The 21,586-nt window shown below is 41.7% G+C and overlaps 1 protein-coding gene across 1 annotated transcript in view; it reads left to right on the forward strand.

The window, feature by feature from the left end:
• slkb (STE20-like kinase b) overlaps nucleotides 1–21,586 on the forward strand; it is a 44,097-nt gene that overhangs the window by 11,674 nt on the left and 10,837 nt on the right. The window contains exons 3-13 of the mRNA XM_061772142.1: nucleotides 937–985; nucleotides 1,130–1,279; nucleotides 2,348–2,420; nucleotides 3,663–3,857; nucleotides 12,354–12,435; nucleotides 15,276–15,407; nucleotides 16,067–16,762; nucleotides 16,878–17,008; nucleotides 17,162–17,285; nucleotides 19,176–19,355; nucleotides 21,309–21,438. Coding sequence (XP_061628126.1) covers nucleotides 937–985; nucleotides 1,130–1,279; nucleotides 2,348–2,420; nucleotides 3,663–3,857; nucleotides 12,354–12,435; nucleotides 15,276–15,407; nucleotides 16,067–16,762; nucleotides 16,878–17,008; nucleotides 17,162–17,285; nucleotides 19,176–19,355; nucleotides 21,309–21,438 — 1,942 coding nt within the window. The remainder of the gene's footprint in view (nucleotides 1–936; nucleotides 986–1,129; nucleotides 1,280–2,347; nucleotides 2,421–3,662; nucleotides 3,858–12,353; nucleotides 12,436–15,275; nucleotides 15,408–16,066; nucleotides 16,763–16,877; nucleotides 17,009–17,161; nucleotides 17,286–19,175; nucleotides 19,356–21,308; nucleotides 21,439–21,586) is intronic.

A 21,586-nucleotide genomic window follows, 5' to 3' on the forward strand; every position in this document is an offset into this window, starting at 1 on the left:
ATTCTATGACTTGTATGGGCTTTGTTCCTATAAGTGGATCAGTCTTGAAAAGCTCCTCTCAATCTTGGAATGCCATTAAACCTCTGTGAAAAGTTTGGGATTGTCATTTCTTACAGGTACTTAAAAGATTGATTTTGAATACAGTGACTATAACTACAACTAGTGATTCAGAAAACATAAAACTGAAAAAAGATTTGCTTTTTTCAGTTGTTAAACAGCACTAATTTACTTCCTTTATTCATACATATCAGTGATTTCTGTAAATGTTTTCAAAAGGATACAATTAGCACCATGCTATAACACAAGCTAGCAACATGCAGAAAGACTAGCCTCGTTTATGCTCAATGGAAAATATGCTCCAGAATCTCCACCTCACCTTCACATTCCCACGACCTTAGGGCCTGTGTCCATAGAAACTGTAATCCTATTTACAGCAGAAGGCCTAAGGCCTATCATAAGAGGTCCAGCTAGTAGCTGCGTGAAACTTTTTCCACAATGTAGCCCCAACTGGGCCAATCCTCTTACAGCAACAGCCCTGTTGAAAGATTTTAAATGGCTTTTCCGAGCTCGGAGTCCTTCATTAGTTCATGTAGGCACGGTGTATGATCGGCTTCTTCTTCAGACAAGCCAGTAGTTTACATGATTATTAATTACATTCAATGTTAAATGCACACTTTGCCTCCATGCTGCAATGTTCCTCTTGATTTGAAAAACATAGAGTGCCGTAGATTAGAACTGAAAGTGCTCTTGTTTCATCATGCATGATCTAATCACTCAGGCATATATAGCAAAAGATCAGCTTTATGTGGTTTGTTGCTTGTTTTAATGTCTTTACAACTCAGCCTCGGTTTATGTGTGTCAATGATAATCAGTCATCAATGATTGACTAAAAATTGACTAAAACATCTTTTTTTTCCCCCCCACCAATGTTGTTAGATTCTCATTGAGTTCTGTGCCGGAGGGGCTGTAGATGCTGTCATGTTAGGTGAGTCCACTTGTTACTTTTTTTGTTTTTGTTTCCATTGAAGTTTTCACCAGTATACATATAACACCATCAGTATGTCAATGCTTTATTTATTCTCCATAAATGTTGCCTATCTTTATAAATTTGTGTCCATCACTCTCGTAGAACTAGAAAGACCCCTGACGGAACCACAGATTAAGGTGGTGTGTCGGCAGACTCTACAGGCTCTGGTTTACCTCCATGACATTAAAATCATCCACAGAGACCTTAAGGCTGGCAACATTCTGCTCACTTTAGATGGTGATGTCAAACTGGGTAAGGACCGGTAAAATCTTGTTATCAAGGAGAGTGGTTTCATCAATAAAGCATTCTTGCAAAAGACCCATAGAAAATGGTGCCCATATAAAATTTCCATAATTCTATATTGTAGTTATGCTTTTTTTTAAATTTGCAAATGGGAAAATTCTGCATCGATAGTCTTACAATACAGACAGAACTGCTTTGTGTTAAGAGTAAAATCTCCAGATATTTTTGTCAGAGTATAAAATTTTAATTCTGGAAATAAAAGTAATGCACAATGATTCCACAATGCATACATATGGTACTGAATTTCGTATGCTTTTTATGTTTTATGACGATTATATGTCCACATGACCGTACCGGGGTCATTATACTATTTACGGTCATTTAGTATGCATTACAAAAGTCACTATTCTTCTAATAAAGATGGCTGCCAAATATTTGTAGCCATTGTTCCTAACATTTTATTCATAATGCAATAAAATGTAATAATAGTAAAAGTTAAATGAAATTAAAAAAAGAATAGTCAGCTGCGATTCTGCATTTTTGAAATAGTCTCAAAGCCACTAAGAAAATGCAAGTCAACTTCTCTTGGATGCACCCTAATACATGCTCATTTTGTTGCCAATTTAATTAACTAATCCTAATGATTACATAGTGTGTGTCCCCCACAGCCCACCCCCACTCTCCTCCCCAGGGCTAGCTAGGTATAGATGAAACTGCACACTGCAGATAGCTTTCCCTTGAGCAATACAAACTTGAGTTAACTCAGTTATTCAACAGAAACATGATGCTTGTGTCATGAGTTTGTCAACTTAATCCCATAAAATAAACTACGGAATAACAAGGCAACCCTTATACTCAATTGTAACCCGTGCGCATCAATTCACAATTGTACATATTAGTTTTGTGAGTCACTCTCGGCGGATGAAAAAGGCTCACTTAAACACCTGAGTGGCAAAAGTGTAATTTTTAATTTTCGCCTTTTTTTTTATGCTTATTTCACTGACTTTAGATTGTTATCATTAATATTGATTTTTTTTGTGTCTAAGATTTGGTTTGATTTTTAATTATGTATTCCAGCTGACTTTGGTGTGTCTGCCAGAAACACCAAAACATTGCAGAGGAGAGACTCCTTCATTGGGACACCATATTGGTGAGTGTAAAACATCCATCGATCCATTTTCTGAGCCCCTTCTTCTCACTAGGATCGCGGGCGTGCTGGAGCCTATCCCAGCTATAATCGGGCAGGAGGCGGGGTACACCCTGAACTGGTTTGGAAGCCAATCGCAGGGCACATAGAAACAAACAATCATTCGCACTCACATTCACACCTACGGGCAATTTAGAGTTGTCAATTAACCTACCATGCATGTTTTTGGGATGTGGGAGGAAACCGGAGCGCCAGGAGAAAACCCACGCTGGCACAGGGAGAATATGCACCCGGTCCTCGGAACTGTGAGGGAGACGCTCTAACCAGTCTACCGCCGAGTATAAAACAAGAAGAAGAAAAAAAATTAAATAAAGAAAAAAAACACTATATTGGCAAAGGTATTGGCTCACTTGCCATGACTCACATATGATCTGAAGTGACACCCCCTTTTTAAGCAATAGGGTTGAATATGATATAGGTCCACCTTTTACAGCTTTAACAGCTTTAACTCTTCTGAAAAGGCTTTCCACAAGGTTCAGGAGGAGTGTGTGTAGGGAATTTTTTAACATTCTTCCACAGAAGCCCATTTGTAAGTGATGTTGGACGAGAAGGCCTGGCTCTCAGTCTGCACTCTTAATTTATCCTACAGGTGTTCTATCAAGTTGGTGTCAGGAGTTTGTGCAGGTCAGTCAAGTTCATCCACACCAAACTCTCTCATCCATGTGTTTATGACCCTTGCTTTGTGCATTGGTGCACAATCATGTTGGGGCAGTAAATGGCCATCCCCAAACTGTTCCCACAAAGTTGGGAGCAATGAATTGTCCAAAGCTCTTGGTATGCTTAATCCTTCAGAGTTTCTTTCACTGGAACTGAGAAGCCAATATTTTGGACAATTCCATGCTCCCAACTTTGTGGGAAAAGTTCTTTCATTTCTAACATGGCTGTGCACCAGTGCACAAAGCAAGGTCCATAAAGCCATGGATGAGAGAGTTTGATGTGGATGAACCTGACTTGTCTGTACAGAGTCCTGACCTCAACCCGATCAAACACCTTTAGGATGAAATAGAGCGGAGCCTGAGAGCCAGGCCTTGTCATCCAACATCAGTGTGTGTGACCTCACATATGCGCTTTTGGAAGAATAGTAAAACATTCCCATTAACACACTCCTGTTACAGTATACTGTATTGATTACTCAGAATATTTTTTTCCACAACTTCTTTCTCGATGCTACTTGTTTCGTTGCAGGATGGCACCTGAAGTAGTCATGTGTGAGACATCTAAGGACCGTCCATACGACTACAAAGCCGATATCTGGTCACTGGGGGTCACCCTGATTGAGTTGGCACAAATTGAGCCACCTAATCATGAGATGAACCCCATGAGAGTGCTTCTGAAAATAGCCAAGTCGGACCCTCCTACGCTCATGCAGCCATCACGCTGGTGAGTCTCAGCCAGGGATCCTCTGCAAGTATGGAATTTAATTTCATACATTTCCAGGTCTGTAAAAGTATGGAAAATTTAAACTATTGTATGGAAAAATATTCACATTTTGCAATACTTTTACAACAGCTCTATTTTCTAAAACAAAAAAAAATATAGATCGTTCTGTTTTTTTTTTCCCATGCAGCTACAATGTTTGTGTGAGAGCACACAGTATTATTCCATGGTCTTGGTGAATACTCGATTATTCCATCGGTATACATTATCGCCCTTCAAACGTCTCAAGTAGTTCCTGTCAAAAAAAATCATGACATTGTTCCAAATGAATACGCAGCACCTTAGCCGTTAGATTATACAAGCAAACATAGCAACCTGACACAGTCATATTTTGTAATAAGTAAACGTGAAGTACTCAGAGGACAGAAATTAGCTAATATAAAACAATTATGGTGATTATAACACCTTTGATGACTGAGACCCTGCTGAGGATTTGACGGAAAAATGAAGGGACAGAAGGAGCACAAAGTGTTAACTCCGTAAGATTTAAATCAACTTGCAGACGAGAAAGATTAAATCAACACAAAGAAAACAACAAAATAGGCGATTGAAATGCCAAGACACTTACTGGCACAAAAAAGTACAAATACGTACTGAGAATTTTACCCTTGATGTTTTGAATGAAACCCTGCGCGACAATTTTGTGCCGCCGTCCAGTCAACAAAGGCTGACACCGAGTATAGCGTTGTCAGCCTGAGAGCTTGCATCAACCGTCACATGTAAATGTACTGCACACGTGTAATGGCTATTATTTTCTGGAAATTATTTGGCGACATAATGGCATTAAAAATCAGAATCTTCTTCTTTTCCTTTTGGCTTGTCCCGTTAGGGGTCGCCCCAGCGTGTCATCCTTTTCCATGTAAGGCTATCTCCTGCATCCTCCTCTCTAACACCAACTGCCCTCATGTCTTCCCTCACAACATCCATCAACCTTCTCTTTGGTCTTCCTCTAGCTCTCTTGCCTGGCAGCTCCATCCTCATCATCCTTCTACCAATATACTCACACTATCTCTTCTGGATGTGTCCAAACCATCGAAGTCTGCTCTCCCTAACGTTGTCTCCAAAACATCTAACCTTGGATGTCCCTCTGATTAGCTCATTTCTAATTTTATCCAACCTGGTCACTCCTAGAGCGAACCTCAACATCTTCATTTCCGCCACCTCCAGCTCTGCTTCCTGTTGTCACTTCAGTGCCACTGTCTCTAATCCATACATCATGGCTGGCCTCACCACTGTCTTATAAACGTTGCCCTTCATCTGAGCAGAGTCTCTTCTGTCACATAACACACCTGACACCTTCCTACACCCGTTCCAACCTGCTTGGACCCGTTTCTTCACTTCCTGACCACACTCAGCGCTGCTCTGGACTGTTGACCCCAAGTATTTAAAGTCCAACACCCTTGCTATCTCTTCTCCCTGTAGCCTCTCTCTTCCCCCGCCACCCCTCTCATTCATGCAGATATATTCTGTCTGTTTTAGGTTAATCTTCATTCCTCTCCTTTCCAGTGCATGACTCCATTTTACTAACTGTTCCTCCACCTGCTCCCTGCTTTCACTGCAGATAACGTCATCTGCAAACATCATGTTCCAAGGGGACTCTAACCTCATCTGTCAGCCTATCCATCACACCTGCAAACAGGAAGGGGCTCAGGGCAGTTCCCTGATGCAGTCCCACCTCCACCATAAACTCCTCTGTCATACCTACAGCATACCTCACTGCTATTCTCCTGCCCTCATACATGTCCTGGACTATTCTAACATACTTCTCTGACACTCCAGACCTCCACATGCAGTACCACAGTTCCTCTCTGGGTGCTCTGTCATAGGCTTTCTCTAGACACAAAGACACAATGTAGCTCCTTCTGACCTTCTCTGTACTTCTCCATCAACGACCTCAAGGCAAATTATGCATGTGGTACTCTTTCTTGGCATGAAACCATATTGTTGCTCGCAAATACTCACTTGTCCTGAGTCTACCCTCCTCTACTCTTTCCCAAAACTTAATTGTGTGGCTCATCAACTTTATTCCTCTATAGTTCCCACAGCTCTGCACATCACCTTTGTTCTTAAAAATGGGCACCAGCACACTTTTCCTCCATTCCTCAGGCATCTTCTCACCCGCTATAATTCTGTTGAACAAGCTGGTCAAAAACTCCACAGCCACCTATCCTAGATGCTTCCATACCTCCACAGGAATGTCATCAGGACCAACTGCCTTTCCATTTTTTATCCTCTTTAGTGCCTTTCTAAAATCCCCCTTACTACTCAATGCTACTTCCTGGGCCACCACACTTGTCTCTTCTATTCTTCTTTTGCTCTGATTTTCCTCATTCATCAACTCCTCAAAGTATTCTTTCCATCTATCCAGCACGCTGCTGCTAATCTGCTGCACATCCTTCAACCTGGCATGCATGTCATCATATGCCTCTTGTTTGGCCTTTGTCACCTCTACCTTCGCCCTATGTCGCATCTCCATGTATTACTTTCTCCTCTACTCAGTCCTCTAAGTGTCCCACTTCTTCTTAGCTAACCTCTTTCCTCGTATGATTTCCTGTACATTGAGGTTCCACCACCAAGTCTCCTTCTCCTACTCTCCTGCCTGTTTCTCTGATTACCTTGGCTGTAGTGGTCCAGTTGTCTGGAAGCTCCTCCTGTCCACCAAGAGCCTGTCTCACTTCTTCCCGAAAAGCCGCACAACACTCTTACTTTATCAGCTTCCACCACATAGTTGTCTGCTCTGCCTTTGTCTTATTAATCTTCCTCCCCACCACCAGAGTCATTTTACACACCATCATCCTCTGCTGTCTAGCCACACTCTCCCCTACCACTACTTTACAGTCAGTAATGTCCTTCAGATTACATCGTCATTGTCAGATGTAATCCACCTGCGTGCGTCTACGTCCACTCTTGTAGGTCACCCTATGTTCCTGCCTCTTCTGGAAGAAAGTGTTCACTACAGCCATTTTCATCCTTTTTGCAAAGTCTACCATCATCTGTCTCTTGAGGTTCCTTACCTGGATGCCGAACTTTCCCATCACTTCTCCATCACCCCTGTTTCTTTCACCAACATGTCCATTAAATCTGCACCAATCACAACTCTCTCTCTGTCTGGGATGCTCAGAACTACTTCGTCTAGCTCCTACCATAATTTCTCTTTCACCTCGAGGTCACATCCTACCCGTGGGGCATAGCCACTAATCACATTATACATAACACCCTCAATTTCAAGTTTCAGCCTCATCACTCGATCTGATACTCTTTTCACCTCTTAAGACATTCTTAGCTAACTCTTGCTTTAAAATCACCACTACTCAGTTTCTCTTCCCATCTACACCATACTAAAATAATTTGAACCCTGCCCCTAAACTTCAAGCCTTACTGCATTTCCACCTGGTCTCCTGGGCACATAATATATCAACCTTTCTCCTAATCATCATGTCAACCAACTCCTAAGCTTTTCCTGTCAAAAGTCCCAAAATTCAAAGTCCCCACATTCAGTTCTAGGCTCTATGCTTTCCTCTTCTCTTTCTGCCGAAGAACCCGCTTTCCACCTCTCCTTCGTCTTCGACCCACAGTAGCTGAATCTCCACCGGCGCCCTGTAGGTTAACGGTGACGGTGACAGACGTTGTTAACCCGGGCTACGACCGATGGGGTATGGAATTCTTTGGATGAACGCTTATATTTGTTTGGCAAAGTTTTAAGCCGGATGCCCTTCCTGACGCAACATTCTGCATTTATCCTGGCTTGGGACCGGCCTACAGTTTGCATTGGCATGTGCCCCCCGTGGGGATGCATCTTAAAGAATCAGAATGTTACACATCTATTTACTCAAATGTCACAAATTATTTGTATTTTTTTTTTACAGCGAAGTGTGGAAATTAGGGTCTGGAAATAGTATGGAATTTTGAACTCTCAAACATGTAGGAACCCTGCACAGCGTACAACACTCACATAAATTCCATCAAAGATGTTTATTGAACAGGCGGCACGGTGGACAGCTGGTTAGATCATCGGCCTCACAGTTCGGAGGACCTGGGTTCAAATCCGGCCTCGCCTGTGTGGAGTTTGCATGTTCTCCCTGTGCGTGCGTGGGTTTTCTCCAGGTACTCCGGTTTTCCTCCCACATCCCAAAAACATGCATAGTAGGTTAATTGAAGACTCTAAATTGCCCTTAGGTGTGAATGTGAGTGTGAATGGTTGTGGGTTTATATGTGCCCTGCGATTGGCTGACGACCAGTTCAGGCTGTACCCCGCCTCTTGCCCAAAGATAGCTGGGATAGGCTCCAGCACGCCCGCGACCCTTGTGAGGATAAGCGGTACGGAAAATGAATGAGTGAATGTTTATTGAACAATCTGAAATTGCTAAGGACTTGTTTTCCATGTCACAGTACACTTTATGGTTTTTATTGTATTTACAGTATAACTTGAATTCAAGCCTCACTGGAGGTGAATGTTCACGCTTTGTGATGGAACATATGTCATACTTCCTTCGCCTTGGCTACAACAGAGTGAATTTCAGGCTCAAAACAAAGTGTCATTGCATTACCAGTGTACGTCCACCTCAGGTTGTTGTCATGGCGACAGTAAGCCGAAATGTATGTGTTGTTATGTACCTATTGGTTTGTTCGCTGGCAGTAATTGTAGCGTCAGTGATAATCAGACAAACTCAGATGAACTCTTTAAATTTACAACACTGCTTGATCTCTATTGCTCGTCTTTGCACCTGTCTCACTGTGAGATTTGAAGTAGGAACGACAATTTCTCCTTCAATTGCCTCAGAGGTGGCAAAAATTGTACAGTGTAGAACATATAGCTTTAAATATCAATCAGATTTATATTACAGTATGTGGCACATAAAATGAATATTGTCACATATAATGAACAGCCACATTTTTAACCAATAGGTGGCTGTTTCAAATCATGCTTAAATAATAATTGAAGTCATTGGCAGATTCAGTTTATATCAATTTCAACCTGACCACTCATAATTTGAGTCAGTATTACTATTAAGTTCGCCCCTACAATGTCTGTGCTCTTGATGAGATGATCCATCACATCCCCTCTTCCCAGACATACCCAATCATCAGTGAACTCCTCAATAATCTGTGGCATCACCCCATGCATACGAAATAATAATGTCCTTGGTGTTGTCATTTTTATTTGGGTCTGGGGAAAAGAATCAAGGACCGTCAGTAGCAGGGCTCGAAGTTAACTTTTTAAAATCTTTGCTTGCCCATGGCAAACCTGCGCTTGCCCTTTTCGGTTAAGTGCACTCAAATGTTTGGTATATCTCACAGTTCGGTTTTAGCACGGTATTAATCTCATGGTATGTTTATTATTGCAGTATTGTGAGAAAGCTCACGGTATTGCAGGAAGGTTGACGGTACATGTGGGGCGAAGAGGTGAAAGCTGGAAAACTGTAAAATCTCCTTTTCTTGTTCGCTGAGTCCGCAATAGGCTTTAGTAGTTTCTGTGCGTTTTCCCACAGGTTTTTGTGTAAAAGACATCTTCACATCATAAATTACCGTGCACTTCTATACCATCCATCCAATGTTTAAAACAGTACCTCCAAAATGTTATTGCTGCAGCAATGATCATGCTATGCTCACAATAACAAAACTTTCGATTGAGAAATTGTCTCTTCATGAATTTAAGTTTTTGTCATTTAAAAAAAAAAAAAAAAAAGTATAACAGAAATTGCGCCCTGCAATTGGCTGGCAACCAGTTCATGGTGTACCCCGCCTCCTGCCCGATGATAGCTGGGATAGGCTCCAGCACACCCGCGACCCTAGTGAGGAAAAGCAGCTCAGAAAATGGATGGATGCATGGATGGATTCGAAATTGCTGCTATCCTAACTAAAATTAAAAATTACTGCCTACTAACAGTGATTTATTTGCTTGAGTCCAAAAATTCAAGTCAGAAAGGCAGGAACACTCTTAAAGGCAACTCAGGTTTAGAAAGTAACAAACAAAATAATCATGGGACTCCTACATAGTTGTTTTCCTCCACTTAGTGATTTTTATTTTATTTTTTCTGTGCATCTTCTGTGATATGTTTTGATTTGAAATGTAGACAGAGACAGGGAAGTACGTAAGATGATGCAGGGATATGGAGTGGACCTATTTTATTTCTTCATTTTTGGGACTAATGGAATGTAATTGCGGAGCTATATGTTTTAACAGGAGTTACAATCGTTATTTTTCAACGATTTGGATCGTCGACGTAGTCGTGACTAGTCAACCAATCTTGGCAGCCCTAGTGCACACAAAGTCTGACTGCAAATTGGGCGCTTCGTGCTTCTTGTTTTTCCTCTGTACTCTCCTTTCCTCCAGCTGCAGAATTCTCTCCTCGCCTCTCTTGACACCAGTGCTAACAGCATAATGCCTGTCGTCTCGATCAAGCACCTCCCAGCTGTCTGTGTCAATGGCTGTGAGATACAGGTCACGCTTGCAAACATCTGTAAAGTGCAGTGCCTGCTGCGCAGCGTCCTGTAGCCAACTCATCATACAGAAGGTCCTTCGCTTTACGGTTGTCCTCCATGCAACACACATAGCCAAGCCGACGCAGGCGGTATTTGCTCAGCGTGGAGTGCATGCGTGGGGAACCTGCTTTTTTTTCAAAACAGCAGTGTTGGTAATTTTGTCCTGCCAAGTGATACCCATAATACGTCGCAAGCAGAATAGATGAAAACTTTCCAGCCGTTTCTGCTGTCTGGTGTATGATGCCCATGACTCAATGCCATACAGTAGGTTGCTGAGCACACATGCGTAGTGTATCTTGAATTTGGTGTTCAAGGTCGGCTGCCTATTATCCCACACACTTTTGCTCAACTTGTACAAGATGGGAGCAGGTGTGGCAATACGCCTGTCGCTCTCTGAATCGAGAGACAAATTGCTAGTCGCAGTAGAGCCAAGGTAGGCAAATAGGTCAGTGACCTCGAGTACCTCGTTGTTTATGCTGATTGATGGAGTCGCTGGGACGTTCGGCGCCGTGAGGTTGTTTCTTCTGATACTGATTGCCAGACCAAATGCCTCGCAAGCATGGGCAAACCCATTGATCAGCTTATGAAGGCCTATAACAATATATGAGATCAGGTCCGCGTCATCAGAAAACATTTGTCTGAGGAGAACAGTCGTAACCTTGATCTTTGCGTTCAGTCAAGACAAACTTAACAGTTTCCCGTGCCAGGTGGGCATATACTGTAAGGCTGCCAATGGAAGTGGTTGTTCCCTTGTATTTGTTGATGATCTGACTGCTCACAAAAGCAGCAGGATGAATTCTGAAGTGTTTCTGGCAATATTCTATTGTCTGCTCATATTGGGCCAAGTGCTTCAGAACTCATTGGACAGCGCTTCACAGTGGAAATGGGGAATGACCTGAAGCATACTGTGAAAGGAACCAATGAGTTTATTAAGGCAAAGAAGTGGAATGTTATGCAATAGCCACGTCAGTCACCTGAACTGAATCCGATTGAGCATGCATTTTACTTGCTGAAGACAAAATGGAAGGGAAAATGGCCCAAGAACAAGCGGGAACTGAAGACAGTTGCAGAAGAGGACTGGGATGAAATTCCACTCGCGTTCCAGACTTCAGACTGTAATTCATTGCAAATGAGTTGCAACAAAGTATTAAAAAGTAAACGTTTGATTCATGATGGTTAATTTGTCTCTTTACTTTTGGTCCCTTATAAAGTGTTAGGCATTTTGTAATTCCTACACCATTTGCCTAATTTGGATGTAAATACCCTAAAATTATAGCTGAAAGTCAGTAGTTAAAGCACATCTTATTTGTTTCATGTAAAATCCATTGTGGTGGTGTTTAGAGCCAAAAAGATTAGAATTGTGTTACAATATTTATGGATCTGATTGTATCTCTCACTTTGTTGTGCCTTTGGATTTCCTGGATGTATATGATGAGGGACTTTGGCCCCAATGCCACTGCCCGCCTCGACTTTCTCAGCGCGGGGTGAACCTCCGGCCCCTGAGGCAATGCCTCAGTTTTATGTTTTAATTGTTTTATGGTGTATGTTCAATTCTATTCATGTACATGTTTTTCAGCTGTGGTTGTTTTTTAAAATGCTATAAGTTGAGTTGATTTCATTTTGCACTTACGGTGCTTTCCCAAATGTTTCATGATGAAAATCATTAGCGCTACATAAAGCGCAAAGCTGTCTTTTAAAATCGCAATCTGTTAGTTAGTGAGCATGCAAATTAGCTTGTTATTTGGGATTTTAGTTTTAGGAAATCATGTGTAACATGCCCACCAATAGTGCATACAATTTATTTTGTGCCGGGTTACCGTTTTTTGTTGTTGTTTTTATTTGTTTGTTTGTTTTTTAGCAATGTACATGGGGAAAACATGTAAAATAATGTTTGTTTTTCTTCAGTTGAAATTTCAATTGGACTAACAATGGTCTGTTTCATCTTTACACTTTCAGGTCCCCAGAATTCAATGATTTCCTGAAGCGTTGTCTGGACAAAAATGTTGACAACAGGTGGAGTGCAGCACAACTTTTGCAGGTGCCCCCCAAATGAACACTCTCATAAGTTGTTTCCAATTCTCCCAGTTAAAAACTTTCCACAGAAAATAAATGATAATGCTTGTACATGGATACTATTTCCATCTTTCTTCACCACTTGCAATTCAATTCTGAGCAATATGTCCTAGGTGACATCTGTTTAAATGCCTACGTTCCAGTCCACGTGTGCGTGTGTGTTGGCAATTGAGAAGACCATAGCAGAGACGGCTTCTCTTTTTCTATTGGTTGAAGTTGTTTGCCAGGTTACAGCTACTGTACCTGATTATAGAATGATGAGAACCAATCAGGATACATCAGAATCATCTTTATTTGCCAAGTATGTCAAAAACACACAAGGTATTTGTCTCCGGTAGTTGGAGCTGCTCTAGTACGACAACAGACAGTGAATTGACAAAGAATACTTTTGAGACATAAAAACACAGTCACTGAGCAAAGGTTACCGGTAATGATGTAATGCGGGTACAATTTCTTTTTTTGGGGGGGGGAGTAATTGTGCAAAATGATGCTGTGGCCTCTAGCAATTAGAGCAGTTTGAAATGATTAATAGAACAAGAGTCTGGTGCAATGACCATTGTACAAAGGACTTCAAGAAATGTATGCAGTTGAAAGTGATTAGTAATGCGCTAATCTGGGACAATGTCAATTGTGAAAATGGTGCAGATACTTCTCAGGCACATGGGCGGCCAGTATTGGTCAACAACAGATATGCAAGTAGTGCAGGGTGGCAAGACTACTACAGTGAGTGCACAAATAATATATAATTTGCCCGACAGAAATGTGACAACAATCTCAAGACAAAATTGGCAGCATGTTACAATGGAATTTTAAGTTAACTGTTTCCGAAGTTAATGGCAAGGGGGAAGAAGCTGTTAGAATATCTGCTTGTTTGAGTTTGCATTGGTCGATGGCTGAGGGAAGGAGCTGGAAGAGGTGGTGACCAAGATGTGGAGGGTCCAAGAGAATTTTGCATGCTCTTGTCTTAGTTCTGGCAGCGTGCAAGTCCTTAAAGTTTGGTAGGGGGGTGCCGAAAATCTTTTCAGCAGTTTTGATTGTCCGTGGCAGTTGGAGTTTCTCCTTTTTTGTAGCAGCACCAAACCAGACTGTGATGGAAGAACACTGGACTGATTCGATGACTGTTGTGTAGAACTATCTCAACAGCTCCTGTGGCAGGCAATGCTTCCTCAGAAGCCACAGGAAGTACATCCTCTGCTGGGCCTTTTTGAGAATGGAGTTGATGTTGGTCTCCCACTTCAGGTCCTTAGAGACTGTAATTCCCAGGAACTTGATGGTCTCGACAGTTGACACAGGGTAGTTGGACAGCGTGAGGGGCAGCTTTGGCGAAGGATGCCTCCTGAAGTCCACAATCATCTCTACAGTCTTGAGCATGTTCAACTCCAGGTTGTGTTGGGCGCACCACAGCTCCACCACTTCCTGTCGATACGCAGACTCGTCACCGTCTTTGATGAGGTTGATGACTGTGGTGTCCTCTGCAAACTTCAGGAGTTTGACAGCCGGGTGCGTTGAGGTGCAGTCATTCGTGTAGAGAGAGAAGACCAGCGGAGAGTGGACACAACCTTGGGGCCCCCCAGTGCTGGTGGTGCGCGTAGATGAGGTGGTGTGCCCCAGCCTCACCTGCTGTGTCCTTCCTGTCAGGAAGCTGTAAATCCACTGGCAGATGGCAGGCGAGCTACTGAGATGGAGGAGCTTGGAGGAGAGGAGTTCGGGGATGATGGTGTTGAACGCAGAGGTGAGGTCCACGAACAGGATCCTCGCGTAGGTCCCCGTGCTGTCGAGGTGTCCTAGGATGAAGTGCAGCCCCATGTTGACTGCGACATTCACAGACCTGGTTGCGCGGTAGGCAAACTGCAGGGGGTCCACCAGGGGACCTGTGACGCTCTTGAGGTGGTCCAGCACGAGGCGTTCAAAGAACTTCATGACCAGAGATATCAGGGCGACAGGCCTGTAGTCATTCAGACCCAAGATTGCAGGCTTCTTGGGGACTGGGATGATGGTGGCGCGTTTGAAACAGAATGGTACCTCACACAGTTCCGGACACAGAAAATTATTTTATAGTGCTCACGCTAAAGAGGATGGCTCAAGGGGTTTTAAAATACAGGATCGCAGTTGCAATGAAGGATTTTATTTCAAAGAAGCTCCATATACTTTACAGCAGACTTCTAAGCCCTAAAATGAGAGGCTGGCAAGATATTTACATAGTAGTTTGGAGTCTTATTTTGTATTATTTAATGGTAATTATGTTTAATATCTAAAAAATTATACCGACTCAGGTCAGTGCAAGGTGAGATGAGAATCAAAACAAGAATGAATTTGTGTGTCAAATATTCAGTCTTGTTTTACTTTCGTTTCAAAGTATACTATCCGCAATGTAAAATGTAGTTAGTAATAAGCTGTGTACCGTGATAAGTTTCCAGTTTTAAAGCGCGCTGTCAAAATTCTGCTTTTGCAAAGAAAAGCTAAATTTTGATTGGCACTGTCAGAGAGATTATGATGTAACAATGTGTATCACTGTGGAGTACTGCATTATATTGTACTGAGGGGTGTTTTGACACTTTTGCCCCTCATGTAGCTAAGTAAGCCAACCAAACCAAATTATTAAAAAAAGGCTTTACAGTATGAAACAATACAGCAACTACAATAATACCTATATTGTTCATTTCAAAAATGAATACACTATCTCTGCCAGACTGTAGAGTTGCATAGAAGATGGCTTTGCCCATGCGTTTTTGCTTTTGATCAATAAAATGTAATTTGAAGTTGATCTGAGAGATTTTTAATTATTTTTGTTGGTTTTGTTTCCAGCATTCATTTGTGTCCAGTGTGACAGACAGCAAGCCTCTGAGAGAGATAATAGCTGAAGCCAAGGCTGAGGTGACTGAGGAGATTGAAGAACACAAAGAGGAAGAGGAAGAAGAAGAAACCGAACCAAATATGGTGTGTAAACCTGTAAACTGCATTCATTTTTGTTTGACAGAATTATACATTAGTGAGCTGAAGGGCACACACATTTGCAGTGTAACAATTGGACACATGCTGTATTTTGTGCTAGTACAGACGTTACATTAGTTTTACTATGGAACAATTTGCTGAGAAATGAACTAAAAACTGATCATTTGGGGTGGCAGTAGCACTTCTGTAAGGACTTTGGAAGCGGTGGCTCACGGTTTGAGTCCTGTTAAAATGGTTACTGGTTGTTGGAGACATGCTAGTCTGCTCTCAGGCTAATGTCAACAGGTGCAGCACTGTTTGCGCACCTTTTTCACTCTGACATTTCTCCTTGCATGTGTGTGATCTGGATCTCTGTCTGGTTTGCAAGACAAATATACAGCAGAGTGTGAATTGAATTACCCCTTGAAGGATCATTATAAGTGTAATAAACGGGACAGGTTTAAAAAAACAATTAAAAATAAAAATGTAATACATTCCCAAAACATGATGGAAAGTTGAAAAGAATTTGGTCATGAATGGGTGCAGAATTAATAGTATCTGCCAACAACATAATCAATAAACTAGACCGTTTCAAGTCAAGTGGGTTTAAAAATGAGTGCTACTTGCTTCATTGTGAAAAAAAATCCTTTCTACCTCTGCTGCAGGGCCATAAACGTGCTCCCTCTGATGTCAGTGTTGCCAGCTCGGAGGATGAGAAGATTCCACTCTCTCCCACCATCTTGGAATCTGTCCCCGAGAAGGGTGAACCACGTCTGTCCATTAATACACCCAATGAGATCCCTGTAGCTAACTGCATATTGGTCACAAGCTTTGCGGAGGAGTCCATTACTCCTGCAGCCACAGAGCAAGCAGACAAGATTCTAGTTAATGTTGGGGAAAAGCAACAGGCGCTGGTAGAAGGAACAGAGGCTGTAGAACCAGGCAACCCATCAAGCTTACCTGCAAAGGAAATGGAGCAGCTTGAAATAGCTTCTGAAAACGAAAAGGAAGTTGACACCACTGAGGTGCCAGCCTATCCAGAGACTACTACAGAGATTCGAAAAGATGCAGCTTCTCCAAAGAGAAAAATGACTTCAAACACACAAGCAGAGGAGGACTCACATAAACATGTTACGGTGACTTTACCAAGTCAGGATGACGTTCTCTCAAAAGAGGTAGTTGGAGAGAAGCCGACAGTAATGATGAATACAGAAGATGAGAAGATTCTTCCAGACAAGGCTAAAAATGACAATACAGACCCTGGAAGGAGCTCAACTGCAGATATTAGCAGTGTGGACCTGAATCTGTCTATTTCAAGTTTCTTGTCCAAAACGAAAGAGCCCGCATCGGTTTCCATTCAGGTACTACACAGTACTTATATTCACATGTATTGTAAGACTCTTAGATGACCAAACTTCGTCAAAAAGTTGCAAACTGACTAATAAAGCCACAACCTTTCCTGTCATGTTTCCCCAGGAGACAAAGCGTCAAAAGAAGACATTGAAAAAGACACGCAAATTTATTGTGGATGGGGTGGAAGTTAGTGTGACTACATCAAAGATCATTACTGACAATGACACTAAGAACGAGGAAATGAGATTCCTCCGGTATAAACCTGCCTTCAGCTATTATTCACGTACTGTAAAAATAAAATGTGTTGCATGAAAGCAAACCCTTCCCTACTGAATCAAACAATATTGTTAATGCATCTTGTCTTTTTCTCTTAATCCCTTCTCTCCTGTTGTCCACCACCATGCCAGACGCCAGGAACTAAGGGAGTTGCGTCTATTGCAGAAGGAGGAGCAGAGGGCCCAGCAGCAGCTCAGCAATAAGCTACACCAGCAGAAAGAGCAGATTTACCGCCGCTTTGAGCAGGAGACCACAGTGAGCTACTACGAGTATTTAGCAGGACAGCGTTCCTCCGCTATATCTTGTTTTTTTTAACCAATTTCTTTGTGGGTTTCTTACGAGGGCTCTACACAAAATGGCGGTGACTGGAATTGGGATTGGGGCTGAAAAAGCGATCAATGAATCCGAATTTTCAGACTCGAATCAGAACGAATCTTAGACTATCATTCTACTTAATTTATTCTGACAAGAGCTGCAACAGCTGTCATCCCAATTAACTTTAAAAAATATATATAAAATATGTCACAATTTTTAGCCCGTGTTTATGGCTGACGCCATTTTGGCTTACTGCGCATAGTTTCTGTGCATCTGAACATTTGTAGTTCGTTCTTGCAGTTGATCATGGATCACGGATGCAAATAGCAGTAGCCCTCCACCAAGACAATGATCTCCGCGAAGAAAGCGTCAGAAAGCCGAGCCCAAGGAGCTGCACGGATTTTAATGGCAGCGCCACAACCAAGGCCGGAAAGGAGGCATCACTGGAGATGGACAGCGACTGTGGGAGAATGAATGGGAGGGAGTTGAGCAAGATCCAACACAGCGTGGCAGATAATGAGAGCTAGCTAGCTAAAAAGGAGGCAGCTGGTCACAACCAGTGAAGATTTACGGCACCGAGACAGGCGCAAAAGCAACCCGGGTTCTACCTTTGGCCACGGTGAGGGATCCTGGGTAAAGTCAGTCAGTTTAAACTAAAAAGGAAAACTTTTCCAGAGGTAGAAGTACATTCTCTCTTTCTGTTTTAGTAGATAGTTTTGAAATAATCAAAATGGATTTTAAATAATCAAATTGGATTTTTCATTCGTTGGACTATGTAATCTCTTTATTTCAGAATAGTTCAAGGACCAATGGTTTGATTCTGATTCTGAGTCATGAGTTGTCAACATGAATAATGAATCATTATGCCGAGCAAGTCCGAGCCCTAATTGTTTAAGTTTACTTACTCTAATGCCTCTGCATGTGGTAAAGGAGAGCCAGAGACGCTGAAACTTGTCACAACCTCTCAGCTTTCGGCCAATCAAAATGCACGGAAGCTTTCCCTCACGCCGAAAATCCATTTCCGTGTTTAACCGAGCTGCACCGCTGAGCTGCCTCAAGCCATATAAATAGGATGGATGGATGGATGAAAAAGCGAAGCTTTTTACCAGAATGGACGCTTGGTATGTTCAAATGAATAGAGCCAGTGAGACTTTTGAAATATCCACACTTTGACTTTTAATTCTCACCAACATCCTCTCTCTTCAGCAACCTGCTTCTTTCTTTCACCATCTTTCTTACAGCAACAAACACCCTATACAGTCTTGCTTTTTAGGGAATCCATGTATACAGTCGCTCTATGTGCGGGGGTGCGTCGGCAATTCTTCTTTTTATGCGATGGTCCAGTCCAGTCAGGTTCGACTGCATCGGGCAGTTTGCGGCAGGCTTTCAAGTCACATGCATGTACACAGACACTACAATATGCGTTGTATTTTAGTTTTGTAATTAGTTTTTGTATGTTCAAATGTGTTTATGGTGCGTTTAAAAAGTGTGTTTTAATGTTAAATGTGATTAAAGCATGCGGGATGGATTTTTTCCCTTTTATTAAGGATTTTCACTCATCACTGTTGGGTCTGGTTATATTATTCATAACACTACAAAATGCAGTTTTTGTTGACAGACCAAATAAACTTTTTTTTTTTTTTTTTTTTGACAAAAAAGTAATTCTCTCTATGCACGACACATACCGAAAATGTACAAAACTGTGGCCCAAAAACCGAGGTACAGACTGCACTGTGCATGGCCTGTACCGTCCCACCCAGAGTGTGGACTACTTATACCCATAATATTTTGCATGATTTCTTGATTTTATCTAATCCTGTGTTCTTCCAGAGTAAGAAGCGTCAGTATGACCAGGAGGTTGAGAACCTAGAGAGGCAGCAGAAGCAGACCATCGAGAGGTTGGAACAGGAACACACCAACCGACTGAGGGACGAGGCCAAACGCATCAAATCTGAGCAGGACAAAGAGCTGTCCAAGTATCAGAACATGCTGAAAAACCGCAAAAAGGAGGTCAATGTTTTGTCTACTTTATTTTACTGTAGTTCTTGTGTGTACTTTTGATGTGGCATGCAAAGGGTCTTATCATTTGCAGGTCCCAAATCACTCCAACCCATCACTTGATATCCTGTTAAGCTAACAATTATTAGAACCCTCACTGAAAATCAAGATAAAATGAAAATCATTCACCTGGAAATGACATCAGACAGTGGCAGAAGACTACAAGCTAAAGAATCCAGCCTTTCATTTTCTCTTTGAGTCTACAGTTGTTTTTGGAATCTGGTTGGACCCTGGGTGACCGGAGATAAAAACAGTCACAGGGAGAACGTGTGGTAGATTGGTTAACCACATGCTCTTAAAGATAATGCCTGTTTTAAAGATAATCTAAGAATAAAAATGGATAATATTTTATTTATATACAACCCCAATTCCAATGAAGTTGGTACGTTGTGTTAAACATAAATTAAAAACAGAATACAATGATTTGCAAATTATGTTCGACCTATATTTAATTGAATACACTACAAAGACAAGATATTTAATGTTCAAACTGAAAAACTTTATTGTTTTTAGCAAATAATCATTAACTTGGAATTTTATGGCTGCAACGCGTTCCAAAAAAGCTGGGACAGGGTCATGTTGACCACTGTGTTACATCACGTGTTGCTTGTGAATGACTGAGCAATTCGGGGAAGCTCCTTTTATCCCCAATCATGGCACCCACCTGTTCCCAATTAGCCTCTTCACCTGTGGGATGTTCCAAACAGGTGTTTGGTGAGCGTTCCTCAACTTTCTCAGTCTTTTTTGCCACCTGTCCCAGCTTTTTTGGAACGTGTTGCAGCCATAAAATTCAAAGTTAATGATTATTTGCTAAAAGCAATCAAGTTTATCAGTTTGAACATTAAATATCTTGTAGTGTATTCAATTAAATATAGGTCGAACATGATTTGCAATACATTGTATTCTCTTTTTATTTGTTTAACACAACGTCCCAACTTAATTGGAATTGGGGTTGTATAAAATATGATATTAAATACTTTACATTAATAAACACAACATCTTGGAGTTTGTTTGCCCCTTTCCATCCCTAGCTTTTGTGTTGTTATTTCCATCAACTGCTCATCACTTCCCTTCCTGGGCAAACAGGAAGTGAGACTCTCTCCAAAGCATGTAAGAAAGGCTGTTATGAAGCGTATTAAAGAGGATATTATTCAAGCACCCCCAAAGGAGGTAATGAGAGTGCAATTTGCAGTGGACTGTTAACTTTCAACCCTATAACTTCACCTCAATTCTTAAATGAACCGTTTGCATGCATGGTATAATGTGATAACTAGATTTGTTTTGTTTTCCCAAACCTTTCAATATCACGTGTTTACACTGTCAGTGACATTGGGAACCTGTGTGTAATTCATAATGTAATATGTAGGAGTGTAATATACTTTGATCCACAGGGAGTGGCCCATGTTATGATTCAGTCCTTTCAGTTGTCCTCCTGTACCCTCTGTAACGCTCCCATACAGGATGTAAGTGAACTCACCCGTGTGCATTTTGAATGCATCTTCTCTTTTAAGATTGGCTTATTACCTTGTTCATGCACCAAACGCCAAGCTTACATTAAGCTCAGTTATCAATTTGACTATAGATGAATGATTTCCTGCGGAAGATTCTAACGTTTTATGAGAGTCAAATATCTCTCAAATATCTGTAGTTATGGTGTATTATATGAATCACGTAGGGCAGAGAACAGTGGTTTACACGCAGATTATTATTTACTCTGTTTTATCAGCTCAAACTGTCTGGTTTACTGGTAAACAGGCATTGTACCTTATATTTGAAAGAATCGTGTGTGGCATTGGGATGTTCATTTACTTACACATTTTTCTTTTTAAGAATCATTGGCATTTACACTAGGACCATGGCAGCATGTAGAACAGTGTTTACTGTTAGTTTTATACCTTAAAACAGGAGCAAGAGTTTCTTCAGAAGCAGCAGCAGGATCTTGACAGCGCGCTGAAGAAAATTATCCAGCAACACAAACATGAGCTGGCCACTATCGAGAGAGACTGCCTCAACCACAAGCAGCAGCTTCTTAGAGGTAATGATAAGTGTCGCATATACAGTGGGTACGGAAAGTTTTCAGACCCCCTTAAATTTTTCACTCCTTGTTATATTGCAGCCATTTGTTAAAATCATTTGTTCGTTTTCTTCCTCATTAATGTACACACAGCACCCCGTATTGACAG

The sequence above is a fragment of the Phyllopteryx taeniolatus genome, chromosome 4 (genome assembly GCF_024500385.1).
Source record: "Phyllopteryx taeniolatus isolate TA_2022b chromosome 4, UOR_Ptae_1.2, whole genome shotgun sequence".
Lineage (NCBI taxonomy): Eukaryota > Metazoa > Chordata > Actinopteri > Syngnathiformes > Syngnathidae > Phyllopteryx > Phyllopteryx taeniolatus.